The 22889-nt window shown below is 39.9% G+C and overlaps 1 protein-coding gene across 1 annotated transcript in view; it reads right to left on the bottom strand.

The window, feature by feature from the left end:
- Positions 1-921: 921 nt before the first annotated feature.
- The window catches only part of PITPNB (phosphatidylinositol transfer protein beta), a 66408-nt gene continuing 44440 nt past the window's right edge, over positions 922-22889 (bottom strand). The window contains exons 8-12 of the mRNA XM_057745120.1: positions 21773-21850; positions 9288-9398; positions 7516-7638; positions 4099-4183; positions 922-2912 (exon numbers count right to left, since the gene is read on the bottom strand). Of these exons, the coding sequence (XP_057601103.1) occupies positions 4136-4183; positions 7516-7638; positions 9288-9398; positions 21773-21850 (360 nt within the window). The 3' untranslated portion in view covers positions 922-2912; positions 4099-4135. The remainder of the gene's footprint in view (positions 2913-4098; positions 4184-7515; positions 7639-9287; positions 9399-21772; positions 21851-22889) is intronic.

Below are 22889 nucleotides of genomic sequence, written 5' to 3'. Positions count from 1 at the left end.
CAGGGCCCCACTGACAGGCAAGGAGTCCAAGACTTGGTGAGAGGCCAGGAAGGGGGCTCCAAGGGTTCTACTGCCTAGCTGCCTTTGGCCTGGACTTTTGCTTTCTCATCTGTATGACATGGATGACATCTTAAGATCTCTCTCCACCAACTCTCTACTGTCGAATGACGGTTTATCAGACTGAACTGTCAGCTATCTGTTCACATGTTTGTTTCCACACTGGACTCCACACTGCTGCTCACTCTGGCACCTCCAGGAGACCTGCGTGCAGGGCGTAGAAGCGCTCACACTGCTGAATGCAAATATGACAGATGGTCCAGGTGAATGCAAACACTACCTCTGAAATAAAACAGTAAGAAAATCACCTCAGAAAGCAAACACAAGAACAAACACCCTGGAAACATAACATGTTAAACTCATCCACATTGCTAGCCACCTCTCTGAAGGTTGAACCGCCCTGGAATGTAAGTTGGCACCACGAGAAAATAGTGGTTACATGTCCAAAACTGGAAGACTGGAAGTTACCGAGTTCTAAAAGAGATGTTAAAACATGGCCCCAAACCAAAAAAGCCACCATCTTGAAATGAGCAGAACCTAATGGCAAAATCCTTATCGAGTACTTTAAAAAATACTACGGTTTTTCCATATTTTTCCCCTTTAAAAATAATTTTTAAAAAACCTCTGAGACTTATAATCCTGAGCTTTTAAAGACAAAATTAAGAAGTCAAATTTAACAACTTAATGTGGTGTACCTCAAGAACAGGGATTTGCAATAAAAAATAAAAAGCCAATAAAAACATTTTTCCCCCAAAGTGGTAGTGCTACAAATTAGAGAATTCTTGAAAAAACAGCAGAGAAGTGGTCCACAGTGTTCTGAACCAGAGGTGGCATCAGGGAAACAACCACTCAAGCACACAAGTGGCATTTTGTGATCAAATTTATTTTTTGTTTAAATTTCATTTACTTTGTTTTACTGTAATTTACACAAGAGACTGCCAAGTAAACTAGATATTTTATATTCACCACACATTCCCTCAAATCTCCACAGTTGTTAGAAAAACATTAAAATCCACGCGCCGGGCTCTCATTTCCTTGTGCGCCCAAGCTCCCAATGATGCTACAGACGCCAGCGAGAGTTAAGTTCAATAAAAGGAGAAGGCTAGACTCTTTATTTCACAAAATTAGCAGTAATCTTCCTGGCATCATTTTGCAGACAATGATTATGCTTTGACAAAACCGATCTCACAACAGTGCCCAGAGAGTAAACATCAGTCTTGATCCTGAGTACACAGAGGACATGTGCGACAGGGGTCTGCAGTTGAGGATTGCGACGTGGGAGTGTTCCTACACATCCTTGTCTAAATCACTGCGATCACTTCAGCAGGGACACAGGACGTGGGAAAACAAGGAGCAGGGAGGGCAGGACTGTCAGCAAATCAGATTACTAATATGACCACAGGGGCTGGTGTGCTGTAGGAGGGACGGGAGGTTAAAGAAGACGGTTTGTGACTTGAAGGCTTCAACAGTATCATTCTATTCAAGCTCCCAGGACTAACAGCAGAAAAACAGGATTTGGACAGAGAAAGATGATAGAAATCTTACCTAGCTATTGTTCCTTTCTTTAAAAAAAGGAAAAAAGAAAAAGGAAAAAAGGAGGCAGCAGTTTCTAACTGGCATTTTCAGGATGCTTATTCAGGATATGTTCCAATGACGTCCTACTTGAGAGCACATCCCAAAGAGTGGAACTGCGCTGGCCCTGGCAGTCCTCCTAACCGTGTGCAGACAAGCCTCATGCTGCCTCTGAACCTCCTCCTATCTCAAAGGCAGCATCTCCCCCTTGAAGTATATTTCAACATGAAAAGAGCAAAACGTCATCACTAACTATATTCTACCATGTAAGCTGTGAGGGATCTAGATCATTTGCATAGTTTCCAAGCTGTAATTTCAGAAAACAGTCATTTTAGAAGCAAGACTCCATGGAAGTGCTGTAGTTCCAATTTTTCTAAACAGCCTAATCCTATTAATTTCTTCATCAGTTTCTTTCTTTGCCTAACAGAAGCCTGAAAATTGTATAGTGTTTGTTATAAATCACACTGTCATTTCCATTTTTGCTAGACTTGATGTAGAAAAATACTTGAAATTTAAAATACAAAAATCCAATAAAAAATGGAATTTTTTTTAAAAGGATATTTTCCTTAGGGCAAACAAGTAAAAACTGACCTGTAACTCTACTACTTACTAATAGATATTATCCAATTTAGCTGTATGATAATGAAAATCCAGAAATAAATGATTATAAATACATTCAGAGTTACATTCCAGATTCCTTGGAATACCAAAAAATTTCTAATAAATTTTTCTGTTGGAGTCTGTTGATTATGGGACTAAAATTAAAATTTGTAAGAGACTGATTTAAAAGGACAGAAAAGTAATAAAAGGCTATATATATATATATACATGTATATATATATATATATATATATTGGTCCACAACCTGCCATTTATGAAACATACCAGCTAGTATTACATTGCAGTCAATTCGTCCATTAATGGTATTACTCTGATAATTATTAAAATCTGTTCCAGGTATATATATTGAAAATATTTTCTTTTGCATTCTTGCTGAAGATAGGTACAGTACTTTGGAGAAATTGTACTAATCCCTTCAGTATGTTTGTATGTACATATATACACAAGTGTGTGTACTTTGATCTGCAGCTCTACATGCGTTTTATATACAGCTACAGATAGACACACACAAACATATATACACACGTGGCTGGGACCCGTGCCTGTGGGCACATAACCACAAGCACACGTCTGGGAAACGTCAACACTGCTAGACATGGTCAGATTCTTCTTCACTCATCACTGGCTGCACTTGTTCCCCTTACTTGACCTTGATTACGTAACTGTAAGAAAAGTGAGAGACAGTGCAATGTGTTAAAATACAGAGACACACAAAAAATGTTAGACCGCAGCTTGTCACAAACATTCTCTATGAAAAAAATCCTCAGTGTAGCAAAACTTCTGGCAGACAATGCATCCCAATTACTGCATTTTCAATATTTAACCTCTTGATTCTGGTCTTACTAAGGGCATAATATTTTGTTTCATCAGAAGGAAAATAAATTAGAAGCAGAAATAAATCACAGAAACTCGGACGAACTTAACGAAAGTAATAATAAATTAAAAAAAAATTTTAAAAGAACACTAAATTTAAAAAAAAGGGCTTTGGAGAAATCCTGGCAGAACTCATCCATTCTTACTTGGTACTACTTTTCTTCAGGACTGAACATTTCATTTCTCCAGTGTTCAATAATTAAAGAGCAGGAAGCATGTGTCAGTGGGCAGCAGAGAAGCAGTGGGGTGAGAAGTGTGTTCTGTCTTGTCACCTTCCTCATTGAACATCATAGCTCAATATTAAAAAATGACAAGTGTACTGCCGATTTTTGTTTACTCATCCTGGTTTCAATTTGGGGGTAGATTCTGAGGCTTTTTTTTTTCTCCTCTAGGAAAATCTCTTATCTAGTCATTTGTGTGAAAGAAAGACCACAGAAATATTTCATATTGTAAATGAAAACCAGTATATTTACACATATTAAAGCTAAACGTAAAGATAATTGAAGAGTCAACATGAAGGAAGACTACCTGATATTCAGAAAAAATGTAAACTAAAATGAATTACTGAGATCAGTCCTATGGCATGGATGAAGGATCTTTGATTTAAAATGCTTTTACATATTTCCTTATTAACCACAAATGGTCCTAGGGAGAAATAGGTCAATTAATTGGCTATCGATGAAAAATCAGCTAGTTTCTGGGACAGTGCTGCATGATGAGTTAGGTGTACTTGGCAGCTGGATTCTAACCCATAACACTAAGAACTAACTTCGGATTACTAAATTCAACCTGTTTCACAGAAGAAATTCTTACAGAATAATAACTCACGTGTTCACTGTCAATGTCTGAAATATATCTCTTAAATTCTGAAAATTAAACCATATTTAACACGTTGTCTCCACTCAGCAAGTTAACTACCCGTTACCAAAAAGGTATTGGTTTTTAAACATTCTTTTTACCCAGGTCTTCACTTACACAGTTTGAATTGTCTCTGACCCTACAGGGGACTCATCTAGACATCAGCAGCCGACGTGCCTCGGACGGAACCCTTCTTACGCATCTAAACGTAAAATAAAATCATGAGCTGCTGAAATCACAGACTCTAAATTGGGTTAGTAAGCAAGGGGAGAAAAAGATCTAGAGAGATTGTGCAGTGACTGCTGCCTGTTTTACAAGCATTTCCACATTAAAAAAGAAGTTCTGAGGCCCTTCTAGTTATCGTGATCTAAAGAACACCTTGCAAAAGGCTTTTCTTACCATAGCACAAAAAAATGTATCTGTTCTCGACTCTAGAAAACAAAAGCCTGCAGACTGATGATGTGAAATTATCAAAGATAGCCAGGGTAAATGAACTGTTCACCAATCTAGTGTGAGAAAATGCCCTGATGGTCTGGTTCATCTTTTCATAGTCCCTAGACCAGACAGAGAAGCCATGAGGTATGGCCACCTCTAGCTTCTGAGACCAGTGTCCCTCAAAGGAGTTCTTTACAGGAAGTTTACTAAAAAGAGGGAGGATGAAAGGAAGAACAAGCAAGCACAGGGCACAGTGTATGAGAAACAACGAAGGACACAAGGATGCATCAGAAAGGACAGGCGTTCACAACAACGCCTACAGACAATTCAATCAGAAAATTAAGAATGGACAGAAAAGAAACATAATAAACACATTTCTGAAGCTCAACCTGCGCCCCCCCCCCCCCCCCGGCCCCCCACCAGTTGAGAACAGGCATAATCCCAGTACTTCTCTGCAGGATTGCGGGCAGGGGCACTCCTCCCATGCCAAACCTCTTGAGATGCCATGCCTTCTCTCCAGGGCCAAAACCCATTTGAAAGAGATCCAATTCTTAAAATATTTGCAAATTAAGAAGAGCATTATAACACATCAAGCTTCATCATCAGGTGTCAGGGAAACAGGACCTCAAGGAAAGGGGAAATCCCTCCGTGGTGAAGAGGACTGGAAACGTGAAGCCTCTTCGGGGGCAGGTGCTCCCCGGGCAGGCACTCTGGCCTGTGGGCACGATGCCGCCCTGACTGAGACGTTTACAAACCAGGTGTCAGGACTCGGAGCAGCAGCCAGGGCACGTGGCACAGAGTGCTCCCCAGCGACCGGGGCAACGTCACCTCAACAGGATTTAACACTAAGATGATCAGCACTTAACCCTGAAATCTGACTTGAAGTATCATTGAAATATTTAACAAAGAAACTGCCATGGATTCCAAACCCTGAACCAATGACAGCTTTCTACCAACTTTATGAGGGAATCTGTCAGTTTAAGCCATGTGGATACAATAATGATGCTTTCCAATAAACTGGGCTTCTGTGTAACTACTTATCTCACACCTTCTTTTCAAGTGCAATTCCCAACTCACGAGTAACAGGTGTGCATGGAGAAGCAGCTGAACCTGCACCTCTGCCACAGGTGGGAGCCCAAGTCACCGCCTTCTGTCAGGGTTCTCCTGCTGGTGCTGTGTTCAGGCACCTTGAGACTAAAAACTTGTGAGGGAAGTAAGCACTCCCCTGGGGGAAGAAGAGGCCTCAGCCAAGTTCTGCCTGAGGGGCCCAGAGCCCCAGCCAGGGAGGGCTCCACGCGTTCCCCTTCAGCCATCACCACTCTTCCTCGTGCTATGGACAGACCCTCAGCATAGAAATCAAAACCAAAAGAAAGCCTCCTTCCTGAGAGTTCAAACCAATAAAAATAAGTCCATTTTCTGTTTTTTCTTGGTGTTGGCAAATCGTTTTTTGGAGATGCCAAGGCTGCACCATAAGCCTAGTGAGAATGGGTGTATGATCCTGCTGCTTTCTTTTTAATACTCAGCTGACACCGGCTGCTCGGAGGCGCTGGAGGCAGAACGGGCAGCTATCTCTGCAGCCTGGAGCACCTGGAAGGAGCAACAGCAGGCCAGGCAGGAGGAAAGGGACTAAGACTGGGTGGTGGTGAGGGGTGCTTCTTAGAGAAAGGCATCTGGCTCTTGAGGACGGGAAGACAAAAGTGGGAGAGAGGCACTGGAAGGAATGTAGCAAGTACTCATGACTTACTTGTCTGTTTAAATATTTTGCCTGGGGTAAGCCTAAAAATAAGGGCATAAGGGATGGTCTTCCATGCTTGCCATTCTGTCACCCTACTCCAAGATCCAGAACTCAGAGCCATACTATTAGTATGAGAAACTGAGGTCAGAGAGGCCTCTATTGGCTGGCCTGCAAACCAACCCCCAATTTATTATGTTGTCACTATGGGAAAACATGTTCCAAATTTCAAAAACTGAACTTAAAAACTTCTGGAACAAAATCCATTCATAAGTTGGAGGCTGCTTAAAGTTTACTTTATGTATAAGATAAGGTTAAAACATTTTATTGCCTTATAAAGAAAATATGTCCTAGTCCTCTCAGAAGGTTTGTATAAAGCTAATTAGAAGCAGATTTGCTGTAATCACCAAAAGTAACCAATTTTAAACATAGATTCTTTACAATGCTATGTGCCAGACAAATAGATTTCCTTCTGCGCCAAAGAACCTGATTTGCTGCCATTCTCCTGCAATTAAATGGAGTTTCTGCCTCACACACAGGCGTTCGTCACATACTCCCGCCTGCGGGGCTTCCCAAACTGGGATGGCTGGCAGGACTATAGATGACCGCATGCAGCCGCGAGCCTACCCTGGAATTCCTCAATTCACTTCCCCTGTGGGGCCTTACTTTCAACTGAAAAGAAGCACAGCCCAGAGCAAAAGCAAAACCAGACGCATGCAAGAGTAAGTGGATTCTTGGGGGAGAACCCACTCTGGGAGAAGGGGGTGCTTGCGAGCTACAGGGCCGCCTCACTGGAGGCAGGGAGGAGCTGGGGTGGGCTTAACTTAGAGACATGGCACGCAGACCTCCAGCCCAAGGATCACCTGAATTTCTGCCTAAAGCTTGTAAGAAATAAGGAGTCACTGCTAGTTGTGGGATAGGAGGCGGCACTCTGGAATCAATGACAATACCATGAGCCTTTTATCTTGTCTGCAGAGAGGAAACTAGGACTTACTGTGCTAACATTAATAATTTACTGTGATGACAAAGGCAACTTGGCCTGGTAAAGTGAATGCCTAAAAGGACTGTGAACCAGGCATCACCACAGAGAACCAATGCATGAAAAAGAATACAAAACCACTGGACATTTTACAGGTAACAAATTCTAGATCAACAAAGTTCTAGTCTACTTTCATGAAAGATACTTAACAAAAGAGAAATCAGAATAAAAGGATATTAGTGCCTAAGAAACTGGATTTTGATGAGGATAGAGATTAAGAAATGGCTTTCAGCAACACTTTTCCTAATTGTAAGTCTACACTTACTAACCATAGACACAGTTTTATAAAGGGGAAATTAGAGAATTTCCACAGAACGGGAAGTCTTACTGTTTCTAGTTCTTTCTGAGTTTCATCTTCCATTCTCCTAATGTCTTCCATTGTCAGATCAATCCACTTGTCAATCCAACAAAAAAGCTGGCGATGGAAGTTTGTAAATATCCTTTTTTCTTGCTTTTAAAACAAAGAAGAAAAGCATTATAAGATGGCAAAACGGTAACATGAATAACATATTAACTTTATATGCCCCAATTAACCCATGAAATCTACATAGTCTTGATTTGAAAAGACCACTATTTCAATTTAGTGAAAATCTTAATTCCACCCTATTTAACATTTTATAAAACAAAATAAAAAGAAAAATCTCCCCATGAAATGTGAAACAATCCTCCTTGCAAAGGCAGAATGATTTAATCAGAAACTGAAAACAAATGCTGTGGGCGTGTTTTGAACCAACACAAACTCCTGCTGGACTGAGCTTATTTTTTCCTTTTTCTAATGTCAATGACCAAAGGTCAATTTGATTTCTTCTGCTATAAAACCATACATTGTCATTCTTAACCTCTCTGCAATTCAAAGAAATACTGTGAGGTAGAATACAACATATACTGAAAGAAGAGAGTCCTGGGTTCTTTAGAATAAGACGTTTTATTAAATTAAGAATTATTATGTAATCTCTATTAATTTTTCCACTCTAGTGTTACTAGGTACCTATATATATATATATATAAAATTATTGCCTTTAATAAATATAATCAGTGGCTTTAACTGCTGGATTATTTAAGTTTTACTACACTATCCCAAGAAGAGAGAAAAGTGCAACGAACAGTGAGTACTTTAGAACTTCTGGGCAATCTTTTTTTTCCATGAACAGAAGGGACTTCATCAATTACATGTGTAACTTCTATTTATCAGAACTTGGTTGTTAACCTATTATTATGATCCAAGAAGAAGAAAGGAAGCCACTATTTACAGAGTGCCTACTGTGGCCAACGGCACGCAGGCTCAAGAATAACGAAAGTTTCCAGCACTTTAAGATCCTTAAAAAAAAATGTTAGAGCAGTTATACTTTAAAAGTAGAAAAGTTATGGTGAAATTCAGATGCAACTAGTTGCAGGAAGTTCACAGATATAACAGGGGCTTCTATATAATGATAATGGAATGAATCATTCACCCTACAGGAAAATTAAATACTAAAGAAACTTCCCATATTCCTCACCCATTTACAACTATGTGTATCTAACAACTGCAATTCTCCCCTTTCTAGATCAAACTACTTGTGTTACTTTCAACTGAATAAAGAAGACATAAAAAAGAGGTAATTAGAATTTGGATCCTCAGAGTATGTCACCCTAGGTTTGGCCTAACTACTCAGTGAGTACATCCCACCAGAAAGTGCAAAGTACACAAAAAGTGTGTGTCAGGAAAGACCTGTGTGGAGGGGCTATCAGCCGAGCTGGGACAGAGGAGCCTCCACATCAAGGCCTAGCCTCTCCCTCCAGCCAGTGCTGGGACCCCAGGTCCCCTTGGGGACATGCTGGACGTGGAAAGGGCTCTCTACAGAAGAGCTGGGCAAACTATCAGGAAAGCACTTTGCACAAAAAACTGCTATGCTCTTTCCCAAAGAAAGCTCCTTAAAACCTCTGCTGGCATCCGTTTTTGCTGTTTGTAGGGAGAAAAAGGATGGCAGAGAGCAGTTATACTGGGACAATAATTTCACCTACACGAGAAGGAGAAAGTGGCCAAAGAAAAAACATCCCATTAATAGCTACCTCAAATCTTAACCGAAATTTAAGTCACCACATTTTGAACAGACTTTTTACCTTCTGAATGAAGTTTTCTACTTTGCTTTGCAGTCCCCACCACTTGAATTTGATGGTCACCAGCTTATAGGCACACATCTGAGGACAGTCAGGGTTGTTTGCCAGCTCCTTCTAGATGAGGAAAATTGAAAATGGGAAATTGTGACTTAAATATTTATGTCCTGATTAAAATTGACTGCTGTGTAACAACATCACAGATATACATGAAGAAAATTACAATCTCATGTGTGTTTAATTCAGGTATTTGGAAATTTGAAATCATTTTAGCAAAAGCAGCAGTATTCCCCTGCTACAAACCCTCCTTCCACAGACCAAGTTACTTCCTGGCTGTACAATTTAATCTGATGCAGTGCTCTGCCTCAAATTATACTATTCAGATTTCACATTAAACACCAAATTCTATTCACATCGTATCAATAGTGAGCCTTTAATATGTAAGGGTTCACATAATGCCATTATCAAACTCCCACCGTGGACATGGTGAGGTCGCATCCATTTTACTGCGCCTCAATAAAAAAACCATGAGGAAGTTTAGTTGTTTTCTTGTCTTCAAACACTGGCAAGTGGAGGGGCTCTGTTTATTAACGGAGGTATTTTTCAACCGAACAGGGGGACATTTAAAAGGATGTAGCAGCAAAACTATCATTATCAAGCACTCAAAGGCAAATCCCATACCTCCAGACTTTAATTTCCACAAATGATTAAACCCCACAGTTTAAATGTAGTCAGGGAATCAAATCAAGAGTTAGGGTAAAAAAGGCAAAATATTAAAAAAAAAAAAAAAAAAAGGCAAAGCAGAGAGGTGGGGGACTATCTGAACTGAAAAAACAAAATGTTTGCAATTTACTTCCATAAGAAAACATTACAAAAAAAATTAGAATTTGGATCCTCAAAACATTACCCTAGGTGCAGAGTATAAAAACTTACTCTGGATGTTTAGGTTCAGGAAAAAAAATTGGGTGGAGAGAGAGGAGGCAGAAAACAGAGAAGAGGGAAAAAACAAATATGGCAAAGTGCTAACAACTGTCAAATCTAGATGGAGGTGTGTACTGTTCTATTCTTTTGGTTTTTTGGCTGCTTTTGAAATTTTTCATTAGAAAAACTAGGTGTGGGGGGGGGGTTTGCAACCTACAGTACTGCTCATGATTTCTGTGAAACTTAGTGCAGGCTGCTGTCCTAGTAAGCACACTATACTAGTATGTTTACTTGGGGGAGAAGGGTGAGTTGGGGGTGAACCAGGAGCTCGCTGATCAATGTCTTCACCATGGACCTACTTAGCACCATGGTTCTCCCAAGGTGGTATGTGCAGGAGACCAATCTGCTCCCGAGCTGACCCAGGGCAAAGGCAGCCATCGACCTCCCTCCGGAGCTCCCAGTCTAGCAAGGAGGGCAGGTACGGTTCAAAGAATCCTCAGTGGCAGAGGCGGACTGCAGGCATGGTCTAGGGAAAGGGCCATCCAGTAAACGCTGAGCCCCAGTTCTGGTGTACTTTGAAGATGAAAGCTACATCTCAAGACTGCTGTAAAGACTAAGGAAGGTAAAGCATGCTCCGTACTTGGTGGCACTCAGAGGTTAATACACATTAGTTCTCTCTCTCCCCCTTATTCTTTCATAGAGTTGTATCTACCACCTTGAATTTGCAAAACAATTTTTAAATAAAGTTTCTCAAGAGTAGAAAGTTATGGGGACCCTTTTTATAAAACTAAATTATGGAGTAAAAAGATAAAGCAGCCTTTTATAAGGGTTCTTCCCTTCTTCACTACTGTTCTCAGCTTCACATAGCACTCAACACTACAGCGCTGGCGTCACACTGTGTGCCACTGTCACTTCTTGTCAGCTTCCATTCATGCACACACCCCACTTTCAGTAAGTTCACTGTGTGAGAGCAAATATTAGTTCCATTCAGCCACACGTACATAAATTTTTTAAATGATGAATTTCTAGGTCTTACTCTAAACCCTCAAGATTATTCTTCATTTATACAATCGTAGCAACCAGACCACATTTTCCCCCCAAACCCTCAATAACGTTCCAGTGTCAAGTGAATTCTATAAGATACAATATACAAAAAAATTCTATTTTGGTATTATTAATAGGACTCAAAGTTCTGTAGAGTCCTGCATGATTGATCAACTTTCCTTAGAAAATGTCTTCTGTAATAACATTTCATCTTCTGAATAATGACCCGGTACAAAGATTAAATCAATGAGGAAACACTACAAGTATTTAAATACAAACATTACATACAGCAAACTATCCTTCTGTAGGTGAGTTCTATGTCAACAGAGGGACTTGGCTAGCTTAGCTCTATTTTTCCAATTTCCTTTCCATGAAACAGAGTACCAATGTGAAAATTCAGCATGGATGTGTATGTGAGCACATGCGTGCGCACACACCCATACTTTTTGAACAAGTTTAATTCAGCAAGTATTTAGTGGGCACCATTTACAATCCAATCTGTGCTAGGTGTTATCAGAGGACACACATGTGGCTGGCAGAGAGGAGAGTAACTATGTATAAAAATAATGATGAAACCACTATCCTTGGTACCAACAATCTCTACCAGAAGGGACACCCTTCTGTTGTGAATGCTGTGGCCCTGGACTAAAAATCACATATTTGTAACGCCCTCTCCCATCCCTGACCTGTACACCCAGCACTTAAGCTGGGCTCTGGTATCTGTAAGAGCAGTTCACAGTCTTCCCCAGGATGTAGTGAGCTTCTCAGTGCCCAGCCTCGTTGAAATAATGACAAGGTTGGTCCTTTACAGGTCATTTTTTCAATAAGCAGTGAGCCAGTGTGGAGGTGCTTGCTAATGCAATGAGTGTCACTGATAACTTTTACATGAAATATGATTTGGGTGTATGTAAAATAAGGCACTTAAAACCGTGAGGTACAGCTGCCAAACAGGAATGCTACACTAGGAGTAAGGGGACTTGGGTTGCAGTTCCCATTATGCAAAGTAACTTCCTGCCTATGCAATGTGGGCAGGATCCTTTACCTCCCTGGGCATTTACTTCTCTGTCAGTAGAAGCAAAGGTTGGGCTCCACTAGAGTTTTCCATCCTCCACTGATGTGCCACTAAAAGCAGGGGTAAGGGAGTTGAGTGTGAGGGACAGGGTTGGCCCAGGGCTGTAGGGGGAAAGCTCAAGTTCCCAACATCCAATGGCTTGTCTTAAAACTTCCTATAATTTTATATTTTATTCTATAATATGCCTAGGCTTAAAATATCCCATTGCCCACCCACTCAGGCTGAAATTTCCTCTTGGCCAAGAACCTCTGATGCACCACTGATCAGTCCTAAGATACCTTCCGAATGGAACATTCCAGGGTGCTAGTAATTACGGGCTACTGAGAGCTTTATTCTCCAACTCCAAATCACTGGACACCTTGTGCTAACTGAAAACCCTGGGTGTTTCTAGAACACCAACTCTTCAGAATTCCCCCACCATTTTATAAAAACAGCAGGATGAAGCATGGTTCTAATTAAAGACTGAGCTAAATTTAATACAAACATGCCTATACCAAACTGGGGCTCCAAGAACAGAGCACACACATGTGACTTCAATAATTACCCAGGTTTGCTTCTCACATTCTTTCTAGTGACTTTGGCAGGCTGCTCAAACCAATTAAAGTACTACTGGTAATTTACAAAGTAACACTGGTCTATAAAATTTAGTTTAAAAACTATAAGTGAATGGACAAACAAGAACCAGTTCTCTGCGCTATCTTCTGTGGATCTAAAATGTATATTCAGTCTCAATTTGCTTTTTGTTTTCCATCGAATTTTCAATTATTAAAAAAGTTCGGGGAAGACTATGTAAACCAATTAAAAACATAAACAAGTGAACAAACAGCCCACTGCCTTTATTTCTTGGCCTAATTCTCCACAGTATCAACACCCTAGTGTGAGGCACAGAAGGTGACTTACAGAAACAGAATCTCAAAGATCCCCGGAAGAAAGATGAGGACATAGAAGCTACATATTTTCATCAGTTATCATTATTATTATGTATGTAATATTTAACGTCTCATCCAATTCTAAAAATGACTTATGCAATTTACATCTTAATCTGTGTTATGGCCTTAAAACTAGTGACTAAATTAAGAAAATAGTTTTAGAAGTCTCTGTACTTAATGATGACAGAGAAAATAGTGAACTTAACCACATGTGGTAAATGAAAGGTAAAAATCCTTCTAGCATAATCTTTCTGGGTGGGGCCAGACACCATGTAATTAAAAAGTCTTAAAGCTGCTCGTATCCTATACATACCATATACCCTTTAACCTGATAATTCCACTTTCAGAAGCATATCCCGGGACTTCCCTGGTAGCACAGTGGATAAAACTCCGTGCTCCCAATGCAGGGGGCCCGGGTTCCATCCCTGGTCAGGGAACTAGATCCCACATGCATGCCACAACTAAGAGTTCGCATGCCACAACTAAGGAGCCCACAAGCCACAACTAAGACCCAGAGCAACCAAATAAATAAAGAAATGTACCCCAATTAATCAGGTAAGAAAATAACAACACTGTAGATTTGTTTAGAACAGCAAAACCTTGTACTTACTAAACTCAACACCCACTGAAACAGAGTTGGTGAAATACCTCATAGGTCTTCCAAGCAATGGGCTACTATGTATACAGCCATTAAAAACCATCTTTTCAAAGCTTGTGAAGGAGAAAAAAAAAAGCATAATATGAATATAAATATCTATGTGTAGTATAAACAGTTAACAAAATAAACTGAATTAAATATAACAAATAGTGGTAATTAAATGGTGAGGCTACAATTGACTTTTATTTTCAAAACTTCATAAATATGTATCATTTTACAATCGAAAAAAAAAACTAACACCCTTGAAAAATAAGACTAAAAAAGTTTTTGCCTTCAGCTGAATATTTTAGGACAAAGATTTACTCTGTCCTAAATTATCTGGGTACTATTTTAACTCTTCACTCTTTTTTGATTGTAAACAATCGTTTTCCTAACTCTTTTCTTTTTGATGTTTCACAAATCAAAGCTAAACAAAATCAGGCTAAAAGCTGAATTAAGATCTTTAATATATAACTTCAGTTAAGTCCATATTTAATTTTTCCTAAACTTCTAAAGTAAAAACGAGGTATACATGTAGAGTTAAAATATTATCAACTCTTCAGAGTTATCAGAAATATTCTTGTGAAAAAATGTGTAACCTTTCAAAAAAATGTGAAAAAATCTCCATGGGACAAATATTTGTCCGCATCAGAGCACTGTTTTAGAATCCAGAGAACCCAAAGGAGTTTCAGCTTGTCTGCCCAGCTTTCCGGAGGCTTGCTGCAGAGCAGGGCAAAGTTTCCTCTTTGGCCTTAAAAACAATACAAATGTTTTCTGATTATTTCCTCTTCCATCAGTTGAAAAAAAATACCCCTTCCCCCAACTTCCTAGGAGGCTCAGTGGTAAAGAATCTGCCTGCCAATGCACGGGACACGGGTTCGAGCCCTGCCCTGGAAAGATTCTACACACCATGGAGCAACTAAGCCCGTGCGCCACAACTACTGAGCCTGTGCTCTAGAGCCCGTGAGCCACAACTACTGAGCCCATGTGCTGCAACTATTGAAGCCCATGCACCTAGGGCCTGTGCTCCACAACAAGAGAAGCCACTACAATGAGAAGCCTGCACACCACAATGAGGAGTAGCCCCCGCTCGCAGCAACTAGAGAAAGCCCGTGTGCAGCAATGAAGACCCAACGCAGCCAATTAAAAAAAAAACAAACCCAAAGCAAATAAAGCCAAAATCTGAATTCAGATCATTCACACCTAATTCCAATCCAGCCCAAACCTAACATTTCCTAACCTAATGTAGTAGTAAATAAAATTTTTTTGGCTAATGAAAATACAAGCTTTATACAGATTATAGCATGAAAATTTAAAACAATTGAAAATAAAAGGTAAAGAATGGTTGGTTACCAAAAGATAAGAATCAGAAATTCTATAAAAAATAAAGTCATGGGCTAACAGAAGAGCCCAAAATGATCACTCGTCTCTACACGATTTAAATTTCATCTGTAATACTAGCTAGTTATGAAATGTTTCCAAAATTGTATTTAAATAGTTTGTGTATTCACTGAATTCCTTACATTTCACGTTTCTAACTATAAATGAAACCCCTAAACTCAAATCATGTTTTTAATTTAAGGACACATATTAGGTTACTCTGAGGTATGTGGATGAGGCCTAAGGGAGAGTAATGTATACTGAAGCCACACAACGTAACTAAACAAAACGCAGCATGTTTAACTGGAATGGTGAGCAATCAGCCCTGCTCTCCACAAGAATCTGTGACAAATAAATTTATACAAATGTAAAAGAGGGGAAAAAAACACCCCCAAAGGCATTCTGGAAACTCATTTTCTAAAAATGTAGTCTTCTCACAGCTTCATCCTACATGTCAACTGCACATACACTTTTTCCTATTTAAAATGTGCTGGGATAAAGACAGAATAGGTATAAGCTACATTTAACCAGAGTTAATATTTTGCAAAGACACAGCAGTTTCTGTAAGCCTTATGTTCCCCTCATATTTTAATTTTTCAATTTTAGGCAGTCTGAATGCTCAGTTTCAGCTGCTGATTTCATAATGTTAAGTTTCCAACCCAGATTTCACTAAGAAAGTTAAAAATAAATGCACTGCTGGGGCTGTTGCCAGTGCACCCATCAGTAAATATCAACACAAGATTACAAGAATGTATGTGAAATATGCATACTGAAATTTCAAGCAAAGCCCAATTCTACAATTAACAGCCATTCCCTCAATTCGGTTTAGATTTTGGTAGCCATTTGAACAGACCAACACTGGACGTTATATTCTCTATAAGTACATGGCAAGTCCAACACAGATTTTTATTTGATTTAAGATAGTTAACTTGAATTCAGCGAATGCTTACTAAGTATCTACTATGAGCACATCCCTGTGCTTGGCACTGCACATATCGAGTCAGCCGGACACAGAGCCTATGGCTGAGAGTTCAGAGAGTGACAGGGGATGAGGAGGTGGGGGAAGAAGGAAGGGAGTGTGAACCCGTGAACTGCCACATCCGATGCAGGACACACCAAGTACCATGAGCAGGTCATCAACAAAGGACTGGCAAGGGTTCATAGGCAGGAGATTCCTACCTGGTTGGGCAAATGTGAACTTGAAGAAGTAAACGAGGAATCAAGTTCAAAAGATTAAACTAGTCATAGGTTAAACTAATTTCACAAAAATAGACAGTAAAGCTTACTGCCTGTGAGACAATGATCAGTCACATTTTCCATGTCTCCAAACTTAATATTTTTGTAGTAGCTCACACCCATTTTACTAATCAGAACTGTGACATGTGCTTCATGCTTGTGTCCAATTACTCCAGGAGTGACACCGACTACAAGTGAAATCACAAGTTCACCCTTCAAATGAAACTCATGAGGAAAATGTTATGTCCCTGACAGTGTCAGGAAGACAGTCTGCCAGAGGCCCATCCTGTCAAATCACTCCTCGAACCTGAGTGAGGCACCCCATCCGTCCACACCTAGTCCTTCCGCTCTGCACGAGAACAGAGGCATTCAGTACCCAAGATTAAGCTAGAACTAACTATGTACCGCTCCTGGGGGACTCAGCTTCTGGAAGATGCAGAACAGCTTTTTTGGTATCCTCTTAGGAGTTGCATAGTTAATACACACTAAGGGTAAAATGCCTAATTTTTTATACTGAATTAAAAACCTAGTTGCCAAACCAAGTACTAAAAAGAAAAAAAGAAACGTTGTAAGGTCTACTTTAGTATACGTAACCCACAATGTGGTCTAACTAAAAACTAATTATTAAGCCTCTTTATACCACCCACTGTGGGGTTTCAAATATGAGATTATAGGGAGGGAGCCTGTAATGCCTTCACATCCCTCCTGGACTCAGCCAGGTCTAGATGAAGACATAGGAGAGCCGCTCAGCCCTCCTCCTCCTCGGGCAAGCTCAGTAAGAGGCAGTGCTCATCAGCCTCTCAAGGACAACCTGGGCTGCTTTCCTGCCAGTCTCTACCCCAAAGAGATTTCCACAGCGGGGTTTCAAATTCTCCCTCATCCCCCACTTCCATTCTTCCCATCCCAGGCCAACAGAACCTTGTGGTATCTTTACTTTAGGTCATGGATGACCAAAACTGCTTTCTTTTCACAGGTGTGAGGGGAGAAGAGAAAGGAGTCTTGGTAGCACAGCAGGAAACAAATCAGCAACTCCATAACCCAGAGATGGCTGCCCTGCACTGGCCTGGAGAATCCAGAACGGCCTCCACGGTAAGTCCAAAAGGAACCTAAAGCATAACCACACAGGTGAATGGTAAGACAAACCGTGCTGCAAGGCCAAGCTCCAACTGCTGGGAGCTTTTGCACAGACTCGAATTCACTGACACAGAAGATAAACTGTATGTGTCTTTACGATTAGAAAGAGAATATTTATATAAAGATATATAAAAAGATAATATAAAAGCAACCACAATTTCTGCATCAACTTTTTTATTTGACCTGATCCCCTAATCCTCGATGTTCAGACACTGCCGAGTGTTTCAAGACATGTTGAGTACTATAAGGGCCAGATGCTTTGGCAAAGCCTCTTAAAAAGACCTTTACAGGCCTAATTATTAACTATCATATACATGTAGACATAGAAGCTTAAGTCTTCATGAAGCATCTGGATTAAATGAAGAGAAAAGTGAGACCTTGCGATAATCTTCAAAGGTGGTGTTTCAATTAGTTAAAATGACGACTCCTCACCCCATCAGAGGAGGCAAACTGGAAGGAGAAAGGAACCCACATGTAAATGGATAAACCATCAGTACTGATAGTCATACCAACACCACAACCCCTGAAACACAAAATGAACCAAAACATGGGCATGTGTACACACACACATGCATGGGTGGTGCTTCATAGAAGCAAGACATTTATACATTTACACACATGAGAAATGCCTTTTTTTGCCTTGAAGCAAAAATCTTTATCAGGTTATAAATCACTCTACTATTCCTATGCAGAGTCACTTAAGTGTTGATCCTAAATAACAAAATATAATTCCTGTGCTCAGATTTTAAAAATTCTTTTTTTAGAGGGAAAATGAATATGTATACAACTAAGGTCTGCATCTCTGGGTTTGTAGTTTAAAAAAAGAAAAAATAAAGGTACGTATCATACCATAAACTAAAAAAAAAGTCCATACTCTTAAATACAGAAAATATGAAAATCTAACCCTGGTAACCCCATGATCCCCTGCTAGCGAAAGCTCTCTAAACTGCGTGGCCTCTGCTTTATGGCTGACTCAAGTCCAGCACTCATTAAACACTCATTAAACACTCATGACCACGAGGCATAAAGACAGATGAAGCAGGAGGTGTCCGACAATCTGCAGACACCAGAGCCAAGGGAACCCCTGGATACTAGACAGAGAAAAGGAGTAACTGTGTCATAAGCAGGGGAGCATAGTCATTGACCTCATTAGTCCCAAGAGTCAACAGAGGCTTTTTATTTTCAAAGACAAAAGCATGACAACAATGACAAAAGCTACCATTTATTGTGCACTTTCTCAGCTGGGAACATAACATTCATTATTTAGTCCTCACACAAACCTTCTGAGGCAGTTACTAATATCATTCCCATTTTAGAGATGTAGAAACCGAGGTTCAGAGTTGGGGTTAAGTTGTGACAGATTCATGATGGGTTTTTAATGGGTCTCCCTCAGTGCCACTGTCACCTAACAGATTCCCTCACCACTGGAAACATGTAACTGGTATTAACGGAAACATTAACTGGTATCAAATTCTGGCAAATATCATGAATGAGAGAGCCACACAACTGCCATGATGCAGAAGGGCAAAAAGGTGCAGACTGGCGAGGCGGCGAGCTGGGGCCTCTGGATTAAGAGCCAGAATCTTCTATGTCTCCATGCCTTACACATCTCTGTGACTAGCACTGAATCAGGTGCTACAGAAATGGCAGACGTTTCTCCTATAACTATTATCCATGTTTCTCTGGCCAAGTTCCTCATCTATAAAATGAAGCAGTTGTATTTATCCCACAGGAAGGTTGTGTTGAGATTAAATACGACCTTGTATGGTGCCTGGCACCAAGAAAAAGTTTCTTTTCACTCAGCCATTCTGGTGCAGACAAGCAGTAAATACTGCAGTAGAAGGAAAATACCACTGTGGGATAAGTAAGGGAAAGTTTCAAAGATATCATGGGGTGTGCGCTCAGCTGTGACTACACTTTGGAACATGTGCTGGTGAGGTGAGTCTCTACTGAGGGGCACAGAGGACCTCTGCAGCAGCAGTGGAACCACCAGGCAGCTGGGACTGGAGCATCCTTCTCTACAATCCTGGGTGACTAGGTCCAGAACAGGGTTTCTTCTTCCCTATTCTCACATTTCAGAAGTATAGAAATCTTCCATTATCATCCTTTCCTGTTGCTCCCTTTTATGCCATGTAAATACGGCCTGCTGAACAGCTGTAGGAGATGCTGATAAGATCAAGTCAGTCCAGAGGTTCCCCATCACTAGTCAATCCTTCTTACTCTTTACTTTCTATCTCAGCAGTAAGCGATGGTTTAATTAGTTATCCTTGACTACCTGAGTTATTTCTGAGATCGTGGTAACTCACTGAAATTCAGTTAAACAGTAACCTAACTTGTGACAGTAGCTGCACGTACCATCATTTGGCTCAAGTTAACAACGGACAATGGGTAGAATGATAGCACTATTAGTCAGCACTCTCCCTGAGAAATAAGCTATTGTTTAACCCCCCACCACACACACAAAACGGGGCAAAAAATTTGCTATACTGCAACCTGAAAAATTGCAAAATTCACATTTCTAAAAACTAAATTTATTCTAGAATTGTAAGTATACATTAATGGACAATAAAAGACAAAGCAATGTTAGTTAAAAAGGTAAAAATTATAAATAAAAAGGCAGTGAAAATCATATTCCAAGTTCCCAAAGGTTGGAAATCAGGTAAAAGTCAGTGTCAAACTACCTTTGCTGCCTGTTATAAAACTGGTTAGAGGAGTTCCTACAGGAAAGATCTGCACCCAAACATAACTGCCCACCCATAACACAGCACAACTTTTCAAGTTCATACCTGAAAAACTGACAATTTGGAGAAAATTCAATATTTAATCCACCTCCAAGTCTCAATCGCATGACCCTCTATTTCCTGAAAAGTACCATCAGCTAAAGAGCTGATACCATTATTGGGGCCAGATGGCCTTTGAGAAGATACGGCAACCTTAGAAACAGCGACCCGTCCGCTCTAGCACAGCACTCCTTTAAGGCCACTGTTAAATCTCAGAGAAAGGCTTCTCCTCTAACTCACGATGAGTTCTAAAGTTCAGAGCGAGAAATCTTGAAAGGGGTAGGGAATAATTTTTTTAAATCCATTAGAGTAAATTTAAACACACATACTGAACTTGTTCTTTAATTTTTAAGTGACATATATCACTTTCTGGGTATTAAGTTAAAAGTCTCTGGTCATGGCCATTAAACTGGGAGAATCTTGAACTAAACTCTACCCAGAGAACAAATCTGAAAATAAGATAATTATGAATCATTTCTTATAGAAGAAAATCAGACTCATTCTTCATTTTAATTGATGTGCAAGACAGTCCAAAACAGTCCAACACCCACAGAGAACCACTCACTGGGTTCTTGTGGGGCTGTTACAGTAATCCCCTATCTGCAAGCAAAACTAGCACCTAGACATCATTTATCGATGACCTGTGACTGGCTTCAGCATAAACGGATTGGTTACCAAGTAAATCCCGTCCGTGGAAAATCTGCTCTGGGTATGTTTAGGTTTTCATGCTCCTCTTCTCCTGTCAAATTAGCTGTAATAACCCGCCATCAACACATTAAGCCTTCTCTAAGGGGCTGTCATTTAGTTTAGCGGATGTCTTTAAAATCCATTATATTTCTGTAACAATTTAAATTATTACCTTAACATTGCTTTTCTTACTTCCATGAATAAAGTAAGGATGTGCTCTTTATTAGGAAACAATCAAAATTGTTCTGTGGTTCCCTGCTTTCCAAAATATAATTATTAAAAGGCCAGGAACATGAGCCCGGGGAAGGGGAACTTGTTCAGTTTTTACTAAGACTAAATTTAAACTATCAACCTTCATTTAACATGGATTTTTGTACTGCTTCAAGTCTCAAAAGAGAACATTACAATCCCCAAAGACTAAATCACTTGTCTCTTGTAAGAGTTATCAGAATAGCATCAGGTCGAAAGTGACAGCCTGGCTCTGTTCTGTTTGTTAATGCAGCACAGACTTGCTGGCCAACTGCAACTGGCTGTGAGTCCTTATCACAAATAAAACTATTTTTGTGCCATTTCTATTTTTCACTTAAACGTCACCAGCTCTTCCAGACTCAGAACCTGTCAAGTGTTTTGTTGCCAAGACTCTGCCTGTCAGAAAGGTCAGCATCCAGTACCTTCCAGTTGGGTCCCAAAGGGCCTCTCTTGGTCTTGACTGACTGGAATAATGCTGGGTCTTCATCAGCTTTGTAGTCCTGCAAAGCAAAACAAAGTCAGAGGCAGAGAAGAAAACCAGAGAAAACTCTTTTAACCCTGCAAGAACAGCCCTTTGCAGCTACTAAACACATGACAGAAACCAACTGGGCTTACTGGGCTTTGCATAAACACAGGAAAATGCTTCTATATGACATTAAGTTCTCAGTTTGGTTCTCTTTGCTTTAAGCTTTTACCTTGAGGCAAAGCAGCTACATAATAAAAAGCAATAAAAGACCTGACTAAACAGTCCACTCTGACTGGTTGCTGGATAACTATCTCTAAGAACAAATCTTCCAACACTTTTTAACAGTTTCAGCATTTTGATATACATATAATCACACACAAGAAATAAAGCAGAAAAAGCTTTTGACAAAATTCAACATCCATTTATGATAAAAACTCTCCAGAAAATGGGCACAGAAGGAAATTACCTCAACATAATAAAAGCCATATATGAGAAACCAAAAGCCAACACTGTTCTAAATGGTGAAAAACTGAAAGCATTCCCTCTAAGAACAGGAACAAGACAAGGGTGCCCACTCTCACCACTGTTATTTAACATAGTTTTGGAAGTTTTAGCCACAGCAATCAGAGAAGAAAATGAAATAAAAGGAATCCAAATTGGAAAAGAAGAAGTAAAACTGTCACTCTTTGCAGATGACATATTATACACAGAAAACCCTAAAGACTCTACCAGAAAACTGCTAGCACTAATGATGAATTTAGTAAAGTAGCAGGATATAAAATTAATGTGCAGAAATCTCTTGCATTCCTATACACTAACAACGAAAAAGCAGAAAGAGAAATTAAGGAAACTCTCCCACTTACCACTGCAACAAAAAGAATAAAATACCTAGGAATAAACCTGCCTAAGGAGGCAAAAGACCTGTATGCAGAAAACTGCAAGACACTGATGAAAGAAATCAAAGACAATACAAACAGATGGAGAGACATACCATATTCTTGGACTGGAAGAATCAACACTGTGAAAATGACTATACTACCCAAAGCAATTTACAGATTCAATGCAATCCCTAT

This window comes from Hippopotamus amphibius, chromosome 8, assembly GCF_030028045.1.
Source record: "Hippopotamus amphibius kiboko isolate mHipAmp2 chromosome 8, mHipAmp2.hap2, whole genome shotgun sequence".
Taxonomy (NCBI): Eukaryota; Metazoa; Chordata; class Mammalia; order Artiodactyla; family Hippopotamidae; genus Hippopotamus; species Hippopotamus amphibius.
Note: the sequence above shows the minus strand (reverse complement) of the source record. Positions and strands in the feature narration are given on the sequence as shown.